The sequence below is a fragment of the Arabidopsis lyrata genome, assembly GCF_000004255.2.
Source record: "Arabidopsis lyrata subsp. lyrata unplaced genomic scaffold ARALYscaffold_6, whole genome shotgun sequence".
Taxonomy (NCBI): Eukaryota; Viridiplantae; Streptophyta; class Magnoliopsida; order Brassicales; family Brassicaceae; genus Arabidopsis; species Arabidopsis lyrata.
The window spans coordinates 11311396-11325959 of NW_003302550.1; the positions used below are offsets into that span (position 1 = coordinate 11311396).

Consider the following 14564-nt stretch of genomic DNA (forward strand, 5'->3'; position numbering starts at 1 on the left):
TTCCCTTTGTTTTCCAAAAATTTTACGACTAACCTTAGTTCACCCTTCAAAACTAAATCCACTCTATATTTTGCACAAAATCGTTCCACTTTATCGTTCAAAAATCTTGTTAAGTTGGAACCACTGCACATCTATTGACAGCTTTAGTTTAATGGTACTCCAATTGTGATGGTCGTAACAGTCTTTACGTCTCATCGACATGTCAATTCATTCAACAACTGTACTTGTCTAGAATAGGTTACATGTGCCTGCTGACCGTAACCTTGGTATCGAACCAAACTCTATATATTTCACCCGTCATGACCGTGCTTGTTACCATGGCCGAGAACCTTCATGCCCGGACATATGTGTGTATAATCTTGCAACAAAGACCCTCAAACGCTTCCCCGGTCTTGGTCTCGATCTCTCCAACAATTTAAAGCTCAAGGATGCTCGATGGTTTCTCCCATCTTGAACATTTTGGTGTTCTTGAGAATCTCCACACCTTTTCTCCTATTTTTCTTTTTATTTCTATTTCTAGTCGGCTCCAAAAGTTTACAACTAACCCTATAGCACCAAACTTGAAGAGAAGTCAAATTGGGGTTTCATTTGTGCCAAAATTCTTTTTGTTGGAACTCGGTTTACGTGTTAGCAAGTTATAACAATAGATTCTTTCCAAAAAATCGTTACTCAAACATAAGTAAAGCATTATACTAACCTTCTCTTTAAAAACCATATTGTTTCTTTTGGTATCACCATTTTGTTGTGGTGTGTTATTGTTGGAATTCAGACCATGAATTATGCTCTAGAGCTTTTGCACCAAATCGTTCCACACTATCGTACAAAAACGTAAATGGGCCGGCCCGTTTTCAAAAACGGCGCCGTTTTAGGTTCACTTTAGTACTACGACAAGCATTTGGCAACAATTTTCGAGATCCTCAAGCTTCTGTCCTGTGTTTCCGAGGTTAGTTTTTTTCGTTTCACTAAATTCGTGTTTTGATATATTAGGGTTTGTTTCGATCGGAATAATTATAAGCATTGGCAACAATGATCTATTACATGTTAGAAGCTTATACATAGCGAATTGCGTTACATTATTTATTTGATAAAACTCAACTATATAGCTGTATTAAACACATGATTCAGATAATGGATAATTTTTTTTAATAGATCAGTGATTCTAAATTTTTTGGAATTTTCATTTGCAGATATGGATTCTGAATTTCAACAAACAACTGCTCAGAGTGAATTTCTAGATATGAATGAGGAAGATTGTCAAATTGAGATCAATGAGAAAGAAACAAAAATTCAAGAACATGATCAAAGTGATGAATCTCAAGCTAAACGTAAGAGACGCCGCCTAACTTCTTCTGTATCACTACGTGGAGAAGCAAATGTCAAAGAAACAGATAAAAGCATGGAGACTCCAAATTCTAGCCCCTGCTGGTCGGAGCTCCCTGGTGACATATTAAGATCTGTGTTTAAACGTTTGAGTTTTGTTGACTTCCAGCGCGCTAAGATCGTGTGTTTGAGTTGGTATTCATCTTCTCCCATCTTTCTTTGTTGTTTCTCTCCACATTTTGGTGATAAATGTTAAGAGTTTTGGTGTTTTTCCTTTTTAGATTAAGATTATGATTTGGAATGTCTCGTGGTCCTATATAAGGGTCTTTGGTTTTTAATAAAACTCAAATTCCAACGATTAACCTAATTCTCTAAGAGAGAGTTGGGTTAAGAGAAAGCTTTGTTTTAATCTCTTTCTACTTTCAAGCTTTGGCAATGGGCCCAGTTACAAGATCTAATAAGTGTAAGGCTTTTGGCTCATTACATTTGGTGATCTTGAGAGATTTCCACACTTATTGTCTTCTGTTAATTTCCTTTATTTGCTTTGAAAACATATCCTGGACATGTAAGTTGTTTACTTAATTATAAGTCTTGAACATGAATGTAAATATCACAAATCAAGTCATCTCTTCATAGACACAGTCGCAGGACAAAATGCTTGATTTTTTATTTATAAAGTAGAACATATAATCTTCTCTATATAATTAGCAAATTCTTTGAAAACAATAAACCTTAGGTTTTTTTTGTTGCCATTAAAACAATAAACCTAGTTATTTTGTTCTATAACATAGAACCTATACACTTTGCCAAATGAACATAACCAATCATTCATCTATATTAGTCTTTTTGAAGTTAATTTTGTACTTGGATTGGGTCAAAGCATATCCGAAATTATGAACCCGATATCCATATAATATTTCATATTTAATAATATAAATATTTAGAATATTTGGTTAAAAATTTAAAATTATGATTTTTCCATCATCTTTGTATGATTTTTTTACTGTTTTAAATCATCATATAATACATAAAATTTAAAAAATTCTCAAAAAAATTTCAGCGTAGATTGTGATTCAAAATTTTAAAAACAGATATATATTACTCAATTAATAAAAAAGGTATGTGTTCAACGTCCCACATCGGCTAAAATATTTAGAGAATGATTCAAAGTCATATTATAAATAAGATCAAAATGAATCTAAATCCAAATGAGCAGAAAGCATCCAAATTTAAAAGTTAGTATACGGTTTAATTCGTTTTTAGTTAAACTGTTTAATTTTAGGGAAATTGTTAAAAATACCCCTTTTGGTGTGCCCCTTTTCAAAAATGCCCTTTTTAGATGTCCATTTTAAAAAATGCCCCTTTTTAAATCTGAAATTTTTATAAAGTTTTATTTGGTTTATAAGGTACTTATGGATTGTAACTACTACTTGAAGACTCGATCCAAGTATTTATAAGGTTTTATAAGGTGTTTTTAAAGGTTTTACAAGTTATTTTAAAGGATTTTTAAGGTTTTTCAAAGGTTTTACAAGATATTTTAAAAGTTTTTAAAGGTATTTAAAATGCATTTATAAGGTATTTATAAGATTTTAGATACATAGAAATGTAGTTTGTGTATGTTTTAATAATATTACATACATATTTGGGTAAATCTTATATTTTTAAGAGATTTTTTAGAAGGTTTTTAAAAAGGGGTATTTTTGAAAAGTGGCATTGAAAAAGTGGCATTTTTGCAAAAGCCCCTTAATTTTAACAAAAATATCAAATTTTACTTTTAAAAAGGTTTATTATAATTATTGATATAATTAAAATCAATAAAAAAATTATAATATTATGAACAACATATAAAAAAACACTGGACGTGTTATATTCCAGGACGGGATTATATGGCGGGACGGGTTTGAATCAACATTAATAAAAATTTAAAATTTCATTAACTTGCCTCATTCATATGGGTTAAATCTTCATTTTTTATTTTAACACCATCAATGTTAGGCATATCGAATCAATTTAGATAAGATTGTATAAAACAAAAATTATCTCGTGGTATACCGTTAGTTAATAACAATTGTAAACTATAAAATATAAATGTCTTATAAAATGATACAATTTGCAAACTTTTATATATGATACATAATTATTAAATTTTAAAAATCACTAGTTTTAGAAAACAAATCCTCACGTAGTGTACTACATGTTAAAATCTAGTTATTGAAAAAAAAAAAACAAGCAGTGGAACTAAAAAATTAATTACAGAAGCTCAATACCCAATTTAAGCATAAAAGCTCTTCGGAATATATATAATCAAAAAAACAGTTGAATCAGGCCCGAGTATATTGGTAAACTCAATCCCCAAGATCAAACTCTATGTTTTTCTTTTTTATATCATACCTTGTGGTGGATGATCAAATATTCTTCTTGTTCAACGAATAAAGCATTAAACTTGTCAGTCTCTGCGTTTAACAAACCAACAAAAATAGATTCCGCGAGGGCTGGAGACAAATAATATTCAAAATTTATACTACAATTAGAAATCAATGCTATTCTTCATCTTTACTGCCTCGACATATAAAAACCAAAAATGACCATGGAAGCAATCGCAATCTGGTACCAAGCATCCCTCACCGAGTGACCCATAAACACATCGATCTAATGCTCTTCACTCATGAGAGTAAGACCATCTATTCTTTCCTGGATGCAGACAATCGGTCGACCAAGCTCAATCATAATATCACGGATACCTGTTAACAAGTGTATACCCTTGCATTAACCGGTAGGCAAGGGTGACCGCCATTGAACTCACTGTAAATCCCGGCGAGGTGGAAAATGGTTAGCCCTTCCTCTCCTACATCCTCGCCAGGATACATGTGCGTCACAATCGTCATGCACGAGGGACACGTGAGGGTATCCAGGTTGGTCTCGCTACTACAATATTGGTAAATACTAAATAGTAATATGAATAATTTCAAAAAATTACATATTAAGTGTAAATTACATAATGTGTTTTATTTTTTTTTTGGTAAAAGGTGAAATTTTATACCATTTTGAATTTGTGACAGAAGTTACAGAGGATACAAGAAACAGATTAAAGCACACTACAGAAAATTAAAAACAACATTACTACTCAAAATGATTCGGATCGAAACTGAACGAACAAAGCGAAGTCGAGAGGGGAAACACCGATTCCGAGATCGCGAAACCCGGAAATTTGCGTGGTTGCCACAGAACCGAAGAACTGGAGTCCTCATCGTTGTTGCCACGAGCCAATCTATCCGAAGCCCGTCCTCAAAACTTCGTGATAGAAGCTTACAGCTTCTCCGAGAACTAACGCAAAAACACATAGACAACCGCGGACTTCTACACTAGTTCAGCGAACTAGCGATGCCACTTAGATCTATCCGCCGCCTCTATTCAACCCTCGTGAAACCAAGCCAAGCACCCAGAAGCTCACCTGCACAAATTGAACCGTCACCGACGACAACAAACCACAAAAACTCCACCTAAAAGCAACCGGAGCCGAAGCGAAAGGGACCAAGCGAAAAGGTCATGGAAACGCCATAACCATGGCCTTGGAGGCTGCCACCCTAAACTGCCCACCAATGGAGGAGAGACGTTGACCACCTGAAACAAAAACCACAACGCCACTAACCGCCACGAACAAACCACAAGAGCAAAACCGATCCTGTGACTTGCCTCCACAAGAGACGCTTGATAGATTCCAATCCAACCACCTCCGGAGCGGAGAAAACTAAGGTGGAGAGACCCGAGAAGAGAAGAACCGCCACTCCGCAAACACACCGAAAAGCCCAAACCACAAGAGAACCGGCGATGTCTGAAAAAACACGGCGATGCACCACCAGAAATTCAGACCAAATGATGGTCCCGCCGCAAGGAGCAAAACGCTGCTAGATCCGCCGCACCAGAGCCACAACCAAAAGCGGAGGGAGACACGCGCACGAGGATAGATCGAAGCCAATCTCGCCGGAGGAGACAACCAGAAACAACACCGTCCTCAAGCGTTGACAACCAGGCTCACCGGGAGAGCGAGGCGAACTGTCCATTGACCGTGCGAGAGCACTCGTCGCTTCACCACCAACAAGAGACGAGAAGCTAGCTGCGGACAGGGCAACGGAGCATCAAAAGAGAGACGGAGGAAGCAAACAGAGACTTAAGAGAAGGAGAAGGAGAGAAGCCCTCTCCGACAAACGGCAAAGAGCACCGTTGCCGGAGAGGCAAATCGATCTGCAATTAGGGTTGTCGCAGTCGCCTTGTTTGAGAGAGAATTTGGGGGCGCGTGTAGCCCACGCGCAGGTTATTCCCTTTTTTAAAAAAAAAAAAAAAGGTATATTTGTATTTATTTGGTTTTTGTTTTTGTTGTTTTTTCCTATTGATTGGTATATTTGTATATTTATCGAGGGAAGTGAAAAAAATGTCACTGATGAAGATATAAATAATTATAATAATTTACTTAAATTTCGGTTGAAATTTTAGTTGTATTTTTTCAATAGTTCAAAAATATACTTTACCCAAGGAAAATCATGATTTGATCGTATTGCTGAAAAAAGCTATTAGTAAGTTTTTCAAATACGAGGAAGTTATTTGAGGGATGAATATGGATGTGGTTAGCTTCTCTAGTTGATTTATCATAGGAAATCTATAGTTGATTCTTGTTTAGATTTAGAGAAAAGATCTTGTTAATAATGCGTCTTAGAGAGCAAGAGTTAAAATTCGTTTGTAGTTAAGATTTTAGAATGGTAGTTACAAAAGAAAGAAATGTCTATTATCTGAAACTGATAATATTACTTTTCTTTTGTACAAAATAAACTGATAATTCGTTTGTAGTTAATATTTTATGATTTTTTTTTTGTTAAAAATAAATTTTATTACAGTTTGCTCTTAAATTGAACGTCTGTTTTTGTTCTTATTTTTGTTTAATTTTTTTTTGGCAGCGTCTGTTTTTGTTCTTATTAAAGGTGAAGATTCTCAAGTTCAATGAATAATGCAAATGCAATTTAGAATATCAAATTCCAAAAAATAAGACCCATGAATCGTGTGTTAATTATTTTCTTATTCATTTACTGTGTTTTTTAATTTTTAATTGGGGTTGTATAAAATGTAGATGTCATAAACCGTATTTGGTTTAAAATTGTAGGAATAATCATGGGTGATTAGATGTATTGAATCTAAAAATATATACAGATTTTTCTTTTATATTATCTTCATTTGTTGACTAAAATTATACCTTTAATGAAATTATTTTCTTAAAAAGGCTAAAATTCAATGGCATGTATTTTATCTTATCCCATATATTCTCACTAGGTTACGAAATAAAACTACATAAGTAAATATTTATATGGATATTTTCCAAACATTTACATCGAGCATTAATTTCCTTCTTCTTAAAGAAAAAAAAATTGTTGAAGAAGAATCTATGGAATTCTTTTCCTTTTAAACAAATAATTTCCACATGTAGATAATTAAAGAGGTTAAATGGTATAAAATCGATTAAAAAAGGCATAATTACTCATTATCCATTGTATCTAAACAAAAATTAAAATACAATACAAATTAAATGATTCATGAAAAAAACTGAACAAATAAAGTTTTATAAATGTTAAAATTCTCATTTAAAAAAAAAAAAAAACTCCATTAAAACAAACTTCGCAAACGTTCCTTCTCTCCGCGCCTTTTCATTTCGTCACTCTCCTCTTAACTAATTTTCTCTTTCTCTCTTTTCTCTCTCAAAAATTTCCCGGGAAAGTATTTTCTCGAGAAAATTAATGGATAAGTTTCAACACAGATTCACGAGATTCGGATTTATCTCGATTTGTCTCGGATCGATCGCACTTGTATTATTGATCTCTCGTTGTTCAATTTCTTTCTTCGATTACTCTCTTGAGAAATTTGAATTCTCGTTCCCAGAATCTGAGCTTCGAAGAAACGTTTACTCTAGTTCCGGTGAAGAAAACAGAGTCGTCGTTGATTCTCATCATGTTTCTCAACAGATCCTCACACTCCGATCTACTAATTCCACTGTAAGCTTTGTTTCTCAGTTCTTCGAAATTCGAATTTCAAAATTTTCTCTGTAACCGTAATTAGAAATTCATCGCTTCCTCTGGTAAAATTAGCTTGATCTTCAAAATTTGAATCATCATCATCATCATCATCATGTACTAATTCCACTGTAAGCTTTGTTTCTTAGTTCTTCGAAATTCGAATTTCAAAATTTTCTCTGTAACCGCAATTTGAAATTCATCGCTTCCTCTGGGTAAAATTAGCTTGATCTTCAAAATTTGAATCATCATCATCATCATTATCATCATCGAAAATCTGATGATCCTGCATTTTTGGCTAATCATCATCGGAAATTTTTGTGTGAAATCAGTTACAGAGTAAACCGGAAAAACTAAACCGGAGAAATTTGGTGGAACAAGGATTAGCGAAAGCAAGAGCTTCGATTCTAGAAGCCTCTTCGAATGTTAACACTACATTGTTCAAATCTGATCTTCCAAACCCAGAAATTTATCGTAATCCATCATCTTTATATCGGTAAGTTCTAAGTTTCATGCAAATCTCAGATTCCAAAAGTTTGAGTTTTAACTTTGTTGATACTACTTAGCTTTAAAGTCACTGCACACGGCTAAATTAGCGTGGATTTTAGTAGATTCTTGTAATTGACGCTAACGAATTTTATGAAATTTGTATCAAATTAAACTCAATTTGATACTTTTTTCATGTACACACCACTGGTTTTGTATCATAGTCTCTGCAAAAAGCATATTTATGATGATGAACTCTGCTTTATTGTATTCAATATGATGATTTTTTTGTAGAAACTCTTTTCATGAAGATTATGTTAATTGTGTAATTAAACCAAATTAGTCTATATGAAATCTATATATATACTAGGTGGTATAATTAAGGTAAAGTCTGCTATAATTTAATGTATGTTATATGTGTATTTTCACTAATTATGTCACTTACGGCTCAAGCTATATAGCTTACAGTTACACTTATTTAATTCTTATAAAAAAAGTTACTTACTTAGCAAGTGTCAGAGAGATCAATAAACAATGATTTTAGTTACTGTTTTTATCTGAAGTTGTGAAGATTGTTACTGTTGCAGGAGTTACTTAGAAATGGAGAAGAGGTTTAAGGTTTATGTATATGAAGAAGGCGAGCCACCGTTAGTTCACGATGGACCGTGTAAGAGTGTTTACGCGGTTGAAGGGAGATTTATAACGGAGATTGAGAAAATGAGGACGAAGTTTCGTACTTATGATGCGAACCAAGCTTATGTTTACTTCTTGCCGTTTAGTGTTACTTGGCTGGTTCGATACTTATACGAAGGAAATTCTGATGCTAAGCCTTTGAGAACATTTGTTTCTGATTATATCAGATTAGTATCTACTAATCATCCGTTTTGGAATCGAACTAATGGAGCTGATCACTTCATGCTTGCTTGTCATGATTGGGTAATTAACATTTTCAGTATCTGTTTTTTTTTTGTTTGCTTATAAGACAGATTTTAGTATAAATGGGTTTTTGTTTTTCTAATGCAGGGACCTCTGACTTCACAAGCTGATAATGATTTGTTCAATACATCGATTCGAGTTATGTGTAATGCTAATTCATCAGAAGGGTTTAATCCTTCAAAAGATGTGACTCTTCCTGAGATTAAACTCTATGGCGGTGAAGTTGATCCCAAACTCAGGTTATCTAAAACGTTATCAGCTTCTCCGCGGCCTTACCTCGGGTTCTTTGCAGGCGGTGTTCACGGTCCAGTGAGACCGATCCTTTTGAACCACTGGAAACAGCGTGACCCGGATATGCCTGTATATGAATACCTTCCTAAACACTTAAACTACTATGATTTCATGAGAAGTTCAAAGTTCTGTTTCTGTCCCAGTGGCTATGAGGTAGCTAGCCCTAGAGTCATTGAAGCCATCTACTCCGAGTGTATCCCGGTCATTCTCTCTGTTAACTTCGTGTTACCATTCACTGATGTTCTTCGTTGGGAGACTTTCTCTGTACTGGTCGATGTTTCAGAGATTCCGAGGTTGAAGGAGATTCTCATGTCGATCTCTGATGAGAAATACGAATGGCTTAAACGTAACTTGCGGTATGTGAGGAGACATTTCGAGCTTAACGATCCTCCTAAGAGGTTTGATGCGTTTCATTTGACTCTTCACTCCATTTGGTTACGTAGACTTAACTTGAGGCTTACGTAAGGACTACTCATAGGTAAAGTTCTGTTAGAATTTGTAACTCATACCTCAAAAATGTAGTAACCCTTAAAAGTCTAGATATATGGAGAAGATATATTTGATGTTATTAGTTAATGAATAAAGAATTATTGCAAATTTCTAAGAAATATAGACGATCTAAATCTTTATACCATACTCATAATTACTAACTATTAATCATTTGGTTGGGACGAAGTTGAGAGAAAGGCGTTCGATCTGTGAACGAAGGATGTCACCAAGCGAGAAACGGTGAGGTTGTGGTTGCGGTTGTGGTGCGGCTGAGGCTGGCGGGTCATCCGATCCAACTATGTCTGTTGTTGTGTCTTCATTCTTGACCTCAAGGTGGATCGGTCTCATCTCTTTCTTCACTGATTCCACAAACTCCATATCGATTTTGTTGCCGGAAATATCTCTGACGTAAAAAGCATTGAGCGACTTCTGGCCTTGTGTCTCCACGTCTGCGCGGACAACGGTTAAACCGTTCTCACGGAGTACACGAGTAATGTCAGAGAGTAAGCCTACTCTGTTCTCAGCGCATAACTCCAACTTCACGCCCTGCATTAAGCCATAGAACACACACCCAAATTGTTTACCATTCTTATATAGAATCCAAACAGTTTGGTGAATGTTCCTCTAATTTTCTTCTGTCTGAGACATCCCAAAGTTAGTGATTGTGGATTGATCTTTTCTGGTTAACACATAGAGAAATGTTAACATACCTCGCAAACCCGCCGTTCTATTGCAGCCTCCAAGCATTTAATCACCCGTTCTTTCTCGCCTTCGGTGTTCAATGCCCTTCCATCTATGTGTCTTATGAAGTATTCCTACAAGTTTCAAAAGAAGAAATCAAAATTGAACCTTAAATAATATCTAATGTTTCAAGAAAACTATATACACTCTTGGCCTACCTGAAAAGCATCAGCTCCATCTGACCGTAGAGCGGCGTGGAAGATAACATATTGCATGTCAACCAAAGTGCATATTGTATCAAACATGAGTCTTCTTCGATCCTTAGACTTCACTGTGACAATAGAGTATCCTCTCTCTTCGCAATTCCCAATCGAAACTATAGTTGTCTTCCTCTCCTTCTGATCACAGTACTCCAACTTGGACGACAATAAGGACAATGACGAAGGCTCACAAAACGGTTCGTCAAAGTCTCTCACTGATAGCATTAGTTGATGCAACCGTCTTTCAACGTTGCTATTCATACACCCTTTGCCTTGTCCCGCAAGAAACCCATCCGTTTCGTTTTCCTTGTGACCCACGTGTGTAGAGTTGGAGGCAGGATCCGATGTGGCACGTATCACAGTACTGAGATGGTCCTCAATGGAAGCCAAGCGGCTCGGGTCATCAATGGGAGTATGAGTATTGTCGTCAGAAACATAGGCAATGCAAGCCAAACGAGCGTTATGGCTCCAAGCATGAGCTTCCATGACGTTGCAATGTAAGTCCGCGAAAGCAGCGAATATCTCTGAGAAGAGGCCCGGTCTGTCTGTCCCGGTCATCTCTATCGCTGTGTGTTCGCCGTGATCACTTAATGGAGATTCCAAGGAATTGTTGTTTGGGTTGTTATGCGCTTCACTAGCCTTTATAAAATCGGATTCTCGCCTACTCGTACCAATAGCCTACATTATCAACTTAATCTAGTCACTACTACACTCAAATCAAACATATATATGGTTTATGCAACGAATCAAGTTTAGCACAAACATGTTTGATGTGGTTGATGACGCTTTTATCAGTGAGTTTATTGCCATACTCGTCTTTAACATGGAAAACTGCATACAAGTAAGTTTCCAAAGCTCTTAAAATTAATCTGATCTATAGAATAAAAAGGAATGAAAAATGTGGATAATGTATGTACCATCCATGAACCATCCACCATCGGAAGAGATGTAACTCTTGGTGATAATAAGATTCATGTCCGTCAAGATTTGGACCACTTCTAGAAGAAGCCCTTGTTTGTTCTCACTATTCACCTTCATTATTAAACGTTTCACATTAGAGAACACCCTAAATCACAAAACACAAAGACCTATTCGCGCAAAGAACACCATTGGATCCAATTTTGTTTCCTAAAATGTCGTTAAATGATCGTACAATCTTGAGTGCGTTACCTTCACAACGGTGCAATCTATAATGCTGTCATTGTCAATATAGACCCTGCATCTGTAAATTAGACACACAAAAAAGGAAGAAGATCATGATGAAAAATGTTTATGGATTCACATTGTTGTTCAACAAATTTATAGGAGGAGAGACAAGAGCTTACGGTGGACCGTATATGCGTTCACCAAGATTGTCGAAATCAGGATCAAAGTAAGGCCAGCAAACTTTCTGCATCGTCTCTACCGCCAAGATCTGTTATTAGAATTAGGGTAAGATATATACAAGAAGAAGAGTAAACGATTCTCCACAAATTTGAGTTTATTTTTGTATGTATATATAAGAAACCGGTTTGGCAAAAAGTGTGAAGGGGAGATAAAGATTAGATTGGTGTTTTAGACAGAGGGCGATGAATGAAGAAGAGATTTCCACCTATAATACAGAGGATATAACAAGGTAGGCATTTACTAAGTTTAGCTTGGGGAATAAGTGTGTCATAACGTGTGGAAGAAGTTAGATTTAGAGAAGATAAAACTTTTTAAAGAAAATATAATAGAAATTCTATTACAGATATATATTCGAATAATGACAAAATCATTTTAGAAACGATTCAAATATAGTGTAGAGTGGTAGTATAGGTCAAGAACTTGTCAAAGTCAAATACTAAGAAATGGTAAAGATACTTGGTGAAAATAAGGTGTTCCTTAACTTCTTGCTTGTTCCTCTCTTTTTATTTTATTAACCTCCACATGTTTTCCTAAGTTGTTGGAGAAATTAAAGTTGCAAAATCTCTGCTTAGGATTGAGATCATTAAATCCATGTGAATAATTTAGAAACCACATACACAAAAACGTGTGATGTCTTTGAAACGGTCTCCAAACTTCACCAAGAAATGAAAATTTGACCCATGAGATTTTGTAAAATACTAAATACCACAAAATTTCATTACTATTTTACTATTTAATACTTACACCCATTTGGTGAGAAAACGTGTAATCCGCACTTGAACAATATTAATCTAAAAAAAATCGCTGTTGTTAAACATATTTCTAGCTTTATGTATGGATAAACGAAGTTTTCCTCGTCGTTGCTGATTCCATAGAGATGTATTTTCATTGAAAAAACCCGAGAATCCTTAAGCATGAACTCTAGAAACTTCTTCCTTGTTTTTTTTTTAAATCTGATTTTGGGATAAATCGTTCCAACTTTTGCAAGTGGATCGCAATGCGCTCAGTGATGTCAATCTGACAAACTTAATCTTTAAAGCAAGGAAGCAGTTTCAAGGGTTTCATGCTGAAAGATCGGTCATGCTCGTCACTCTTCAAAGTTTAGTTTGTTTTTCTTTCCCTCTCTCTCGAGATGATAAATAGTGAGAGTTAAGGTTTGGAAAAAAGATGGCTGGTTACACGAAGTATCCGCAAAGACATGGCCACACATGCAAAATTTAATAATGGATTCTAAACTACATGAACTATATGTATCGCATGCCCACATATACGAACTATATGTAGTCATGTCGCCAACATCACGAACATTTTTTTCCGGTACACTTTTCGCCGGAATCCGGCATTGACCAGTTTGACCGGCGTTGACCGTCGTTGACCAACATAAATATTCAAAAAAAAAAAATTTAGTTTTTTAATATTTAGAAAATTATGTTATTGAATCATTTATAATATTATATAATTAAAAAAATATATACAATATTCAATATAAAAATATTTTGTATATATATTCAATGCATTGATTTTTATAATTAGTTAGTTTTGATAATTTCAAAACTAAACTAAAAATAAAATAAAAACCAATTAGGTAAAATAATTGTAAATATGAAATTTTCTATACTCTCTAGCCTAAAGTTTTTTGTATAATATGTTGTTAATTTTTGTATCTAAAATTATTAAGAAAAATTCTTTTAATAAAAAAAAAAAATTAACAACATATCATAAAAAAACTTTAGACTAGAGAGTATTTAAAATTTTCTATTTATAATTATTTTACCTAATTGGTTTTTGTTTTATTTTTAGTTTAGTTTTGAAATTATTGAAACTAACTAATTATAAAAATCAATGCATTGAATATATATACAAAATATTTTTATATTGAATATTGTATATATTTTTTTAATTATACAATATTATAAATGATTCAATAACATAATTTTCTAAATATTAAAAAACTAATTTTTTTTAATATTTATGTTGGTCAACGCCGGTCAAACTGGTCAATGCGTAAAATATACCGGAAAATAATGTTCGTGATGTTGGCGACATGACTACATATAGTTCGTATATGTGGGCATGCGATACATATAGTTCATGTAGTTTAGGATCCATTATTAAACTTTGCATGTGTGGCCATGTCTTCGCGGATACTTCGTGTAGTCAGCCATCTTTTTTCCTTAAGGTTTCAATGAGTTAGGGTTTATGTGTCTCCACTTTGTCGGCCCGGTAATATTCGGGCTCAAAACGAAATAAATTCGAGGTCTATCAAAGTATTCCTTTTTTTTAGGCTTATGGGTAGAGGTGTCAAACTGGCCGGCCCGCGTCCATCTGGGCCGGCCCGCGATGGGCATTTAAATTTATGAGACCGCGGCGGGCCGGCCCGCTAGGACCGCGGGCAAAAATAATATGTCCAGGCCCGCCCCGCTAAGCCCAACGGGTTAGCGGGCCGGCCAGCGGGCTTAGTTTTAAATATTTTAAAAATAATTAAAAAAATAAAATTAATTTTTAAAATTTGAAATTAACAATTTTTCAATAAAAAAACTTTTAGAATTAATTTTTTTGTAAATCTTATAATTTTATACATTAAATTTCGTTATATATTTCACATATATATTTTGTAAATCTTATAATTTCATATATTTCACATATATATTTTTAGAATTAT

The 14564-nt window shown here is 34.6% G+C and overlaps 2 protein-coding genes across 3 annotated transcripts; one reads left to right on the plus strand and one right to left on the minus strand.

Annotated features, from left to right (window-relative positions):
• The first annotated feature begins 6744 nt into the window (after nucleotides 1-6744).
• Nucleotides 6745-9846, plus strand: LOC9308225 (probable glycosyltransferase At5g25310). Of its 2 annotated transcripts, XM_021023924.1 has the most exons (5): nucleotides 6745-7355; nucleotides 7706-7869; nucleotides 8447-8795; nucleotides 8883-9564; nucleotides 9763-9846. In XM_021023924.1, the coding sequence occupies exons 1-4, from the start codon at nucleotides 7101-7103 to the stop codon at nucleotides 9549-9551; spliced, it is 1437 nt and encodes a 478-aa protein (XP_020879583.1). In that variant the 5' UTR covers nucleotides 6745-7100; the 3' UTR covers nucleotides 9552-9564; nucleotides 9763-9846. The 2 variants fall into 2 exon arrangements, with proteins under 2 accessions (XP_020879583.1, XP_020879582.1); XM_021023923.1 differs by lacking the exon at nucleotides 9763-9846 and having other exon boundaries at nucleotides 6746-7355; nucleotides 8883-9694.
• On the minus strand, nucleotides 9632-12177 carry LOC9308226 (ACT domain-containing protein ACR2). Its single transcript, XM_002874205.2, has 8 exons — nucleotides 12108-12177; nucleotides 11842-11930; nucleotides 11687-11738; nucleotides 11434-11548; nucleotides 11280-11347; nucleotides 10475-11194; nucleotides 10286-10390; nucleotides 9632-10121 (listed from the first exon to the last, which is right to left on the minus strand). The coding sequence occupies exons 2-8, from the start codon at nucleotides 11910-11912 to the stop codon at nucleotides 9744-9746; spliced, it is 1509 nt and encodes a 502-aa protein (XP_002874251.1). The 5' UTR covers nucleotides 11913-11930; nucleotides 12108-12177; the 3' UTR covers nucleotides 9632-9743.
• Between the last annotated feature and the right edge of the window lie 2387 nt (nucleotides 12178-14564).

What these genes read in the sequence shown, in the direction of transcription:
- LOC9308225 (XM_021023924.1), top strand. Translation starts at nt 7,101, where the DNA reads ATGGATAAGTTTCAACACAGATTCACGAGATTCGGATTTATCTCGATT. An exon ending in AATCCATCATCTTTATATCG is followed by an intron (nt 7,870 to 8,446) that starts GTAAGTTCTAAG and finishes TTACTGTTGCAG; the next exon opens with GAGTTACTTAGAAATGGAGA. An exon ending in TGCTTGCTTGTCATGATTGG is followed by an intron (nt 8,796 to 8,882) that starts GTAATTAACATT and finishes TTTCTAATGCAG; the next exon opens with GGACCTCTGACTTCACAAGC.
- LOC9308226 (XM_002874205.2), bottom strand. Translation starts at nt 11,912, where the DNA reads ATGCAGAAAGTTTGCTGGCCTTACTTTGATCCTGATTTCGACAATCTT. An exon ending in TCATCAACCACATCAAACAT is followed by an intron (nt 11,195 to 11,279) that starts GTTTGTGCTAAA and finishes TTGATAATGTAG; the next exon opens with GCTATTGGTACGAGTAGGCG. An exon ending in TAGAACGGCGGGTTTGCGAG is followed by an intron (nt 10,122 to 10,285) that starts GTATGTTAACAT and finishes GGCTTAATGCAG; the next exon opens with GGCGTGAAGTTGGAGTTATG.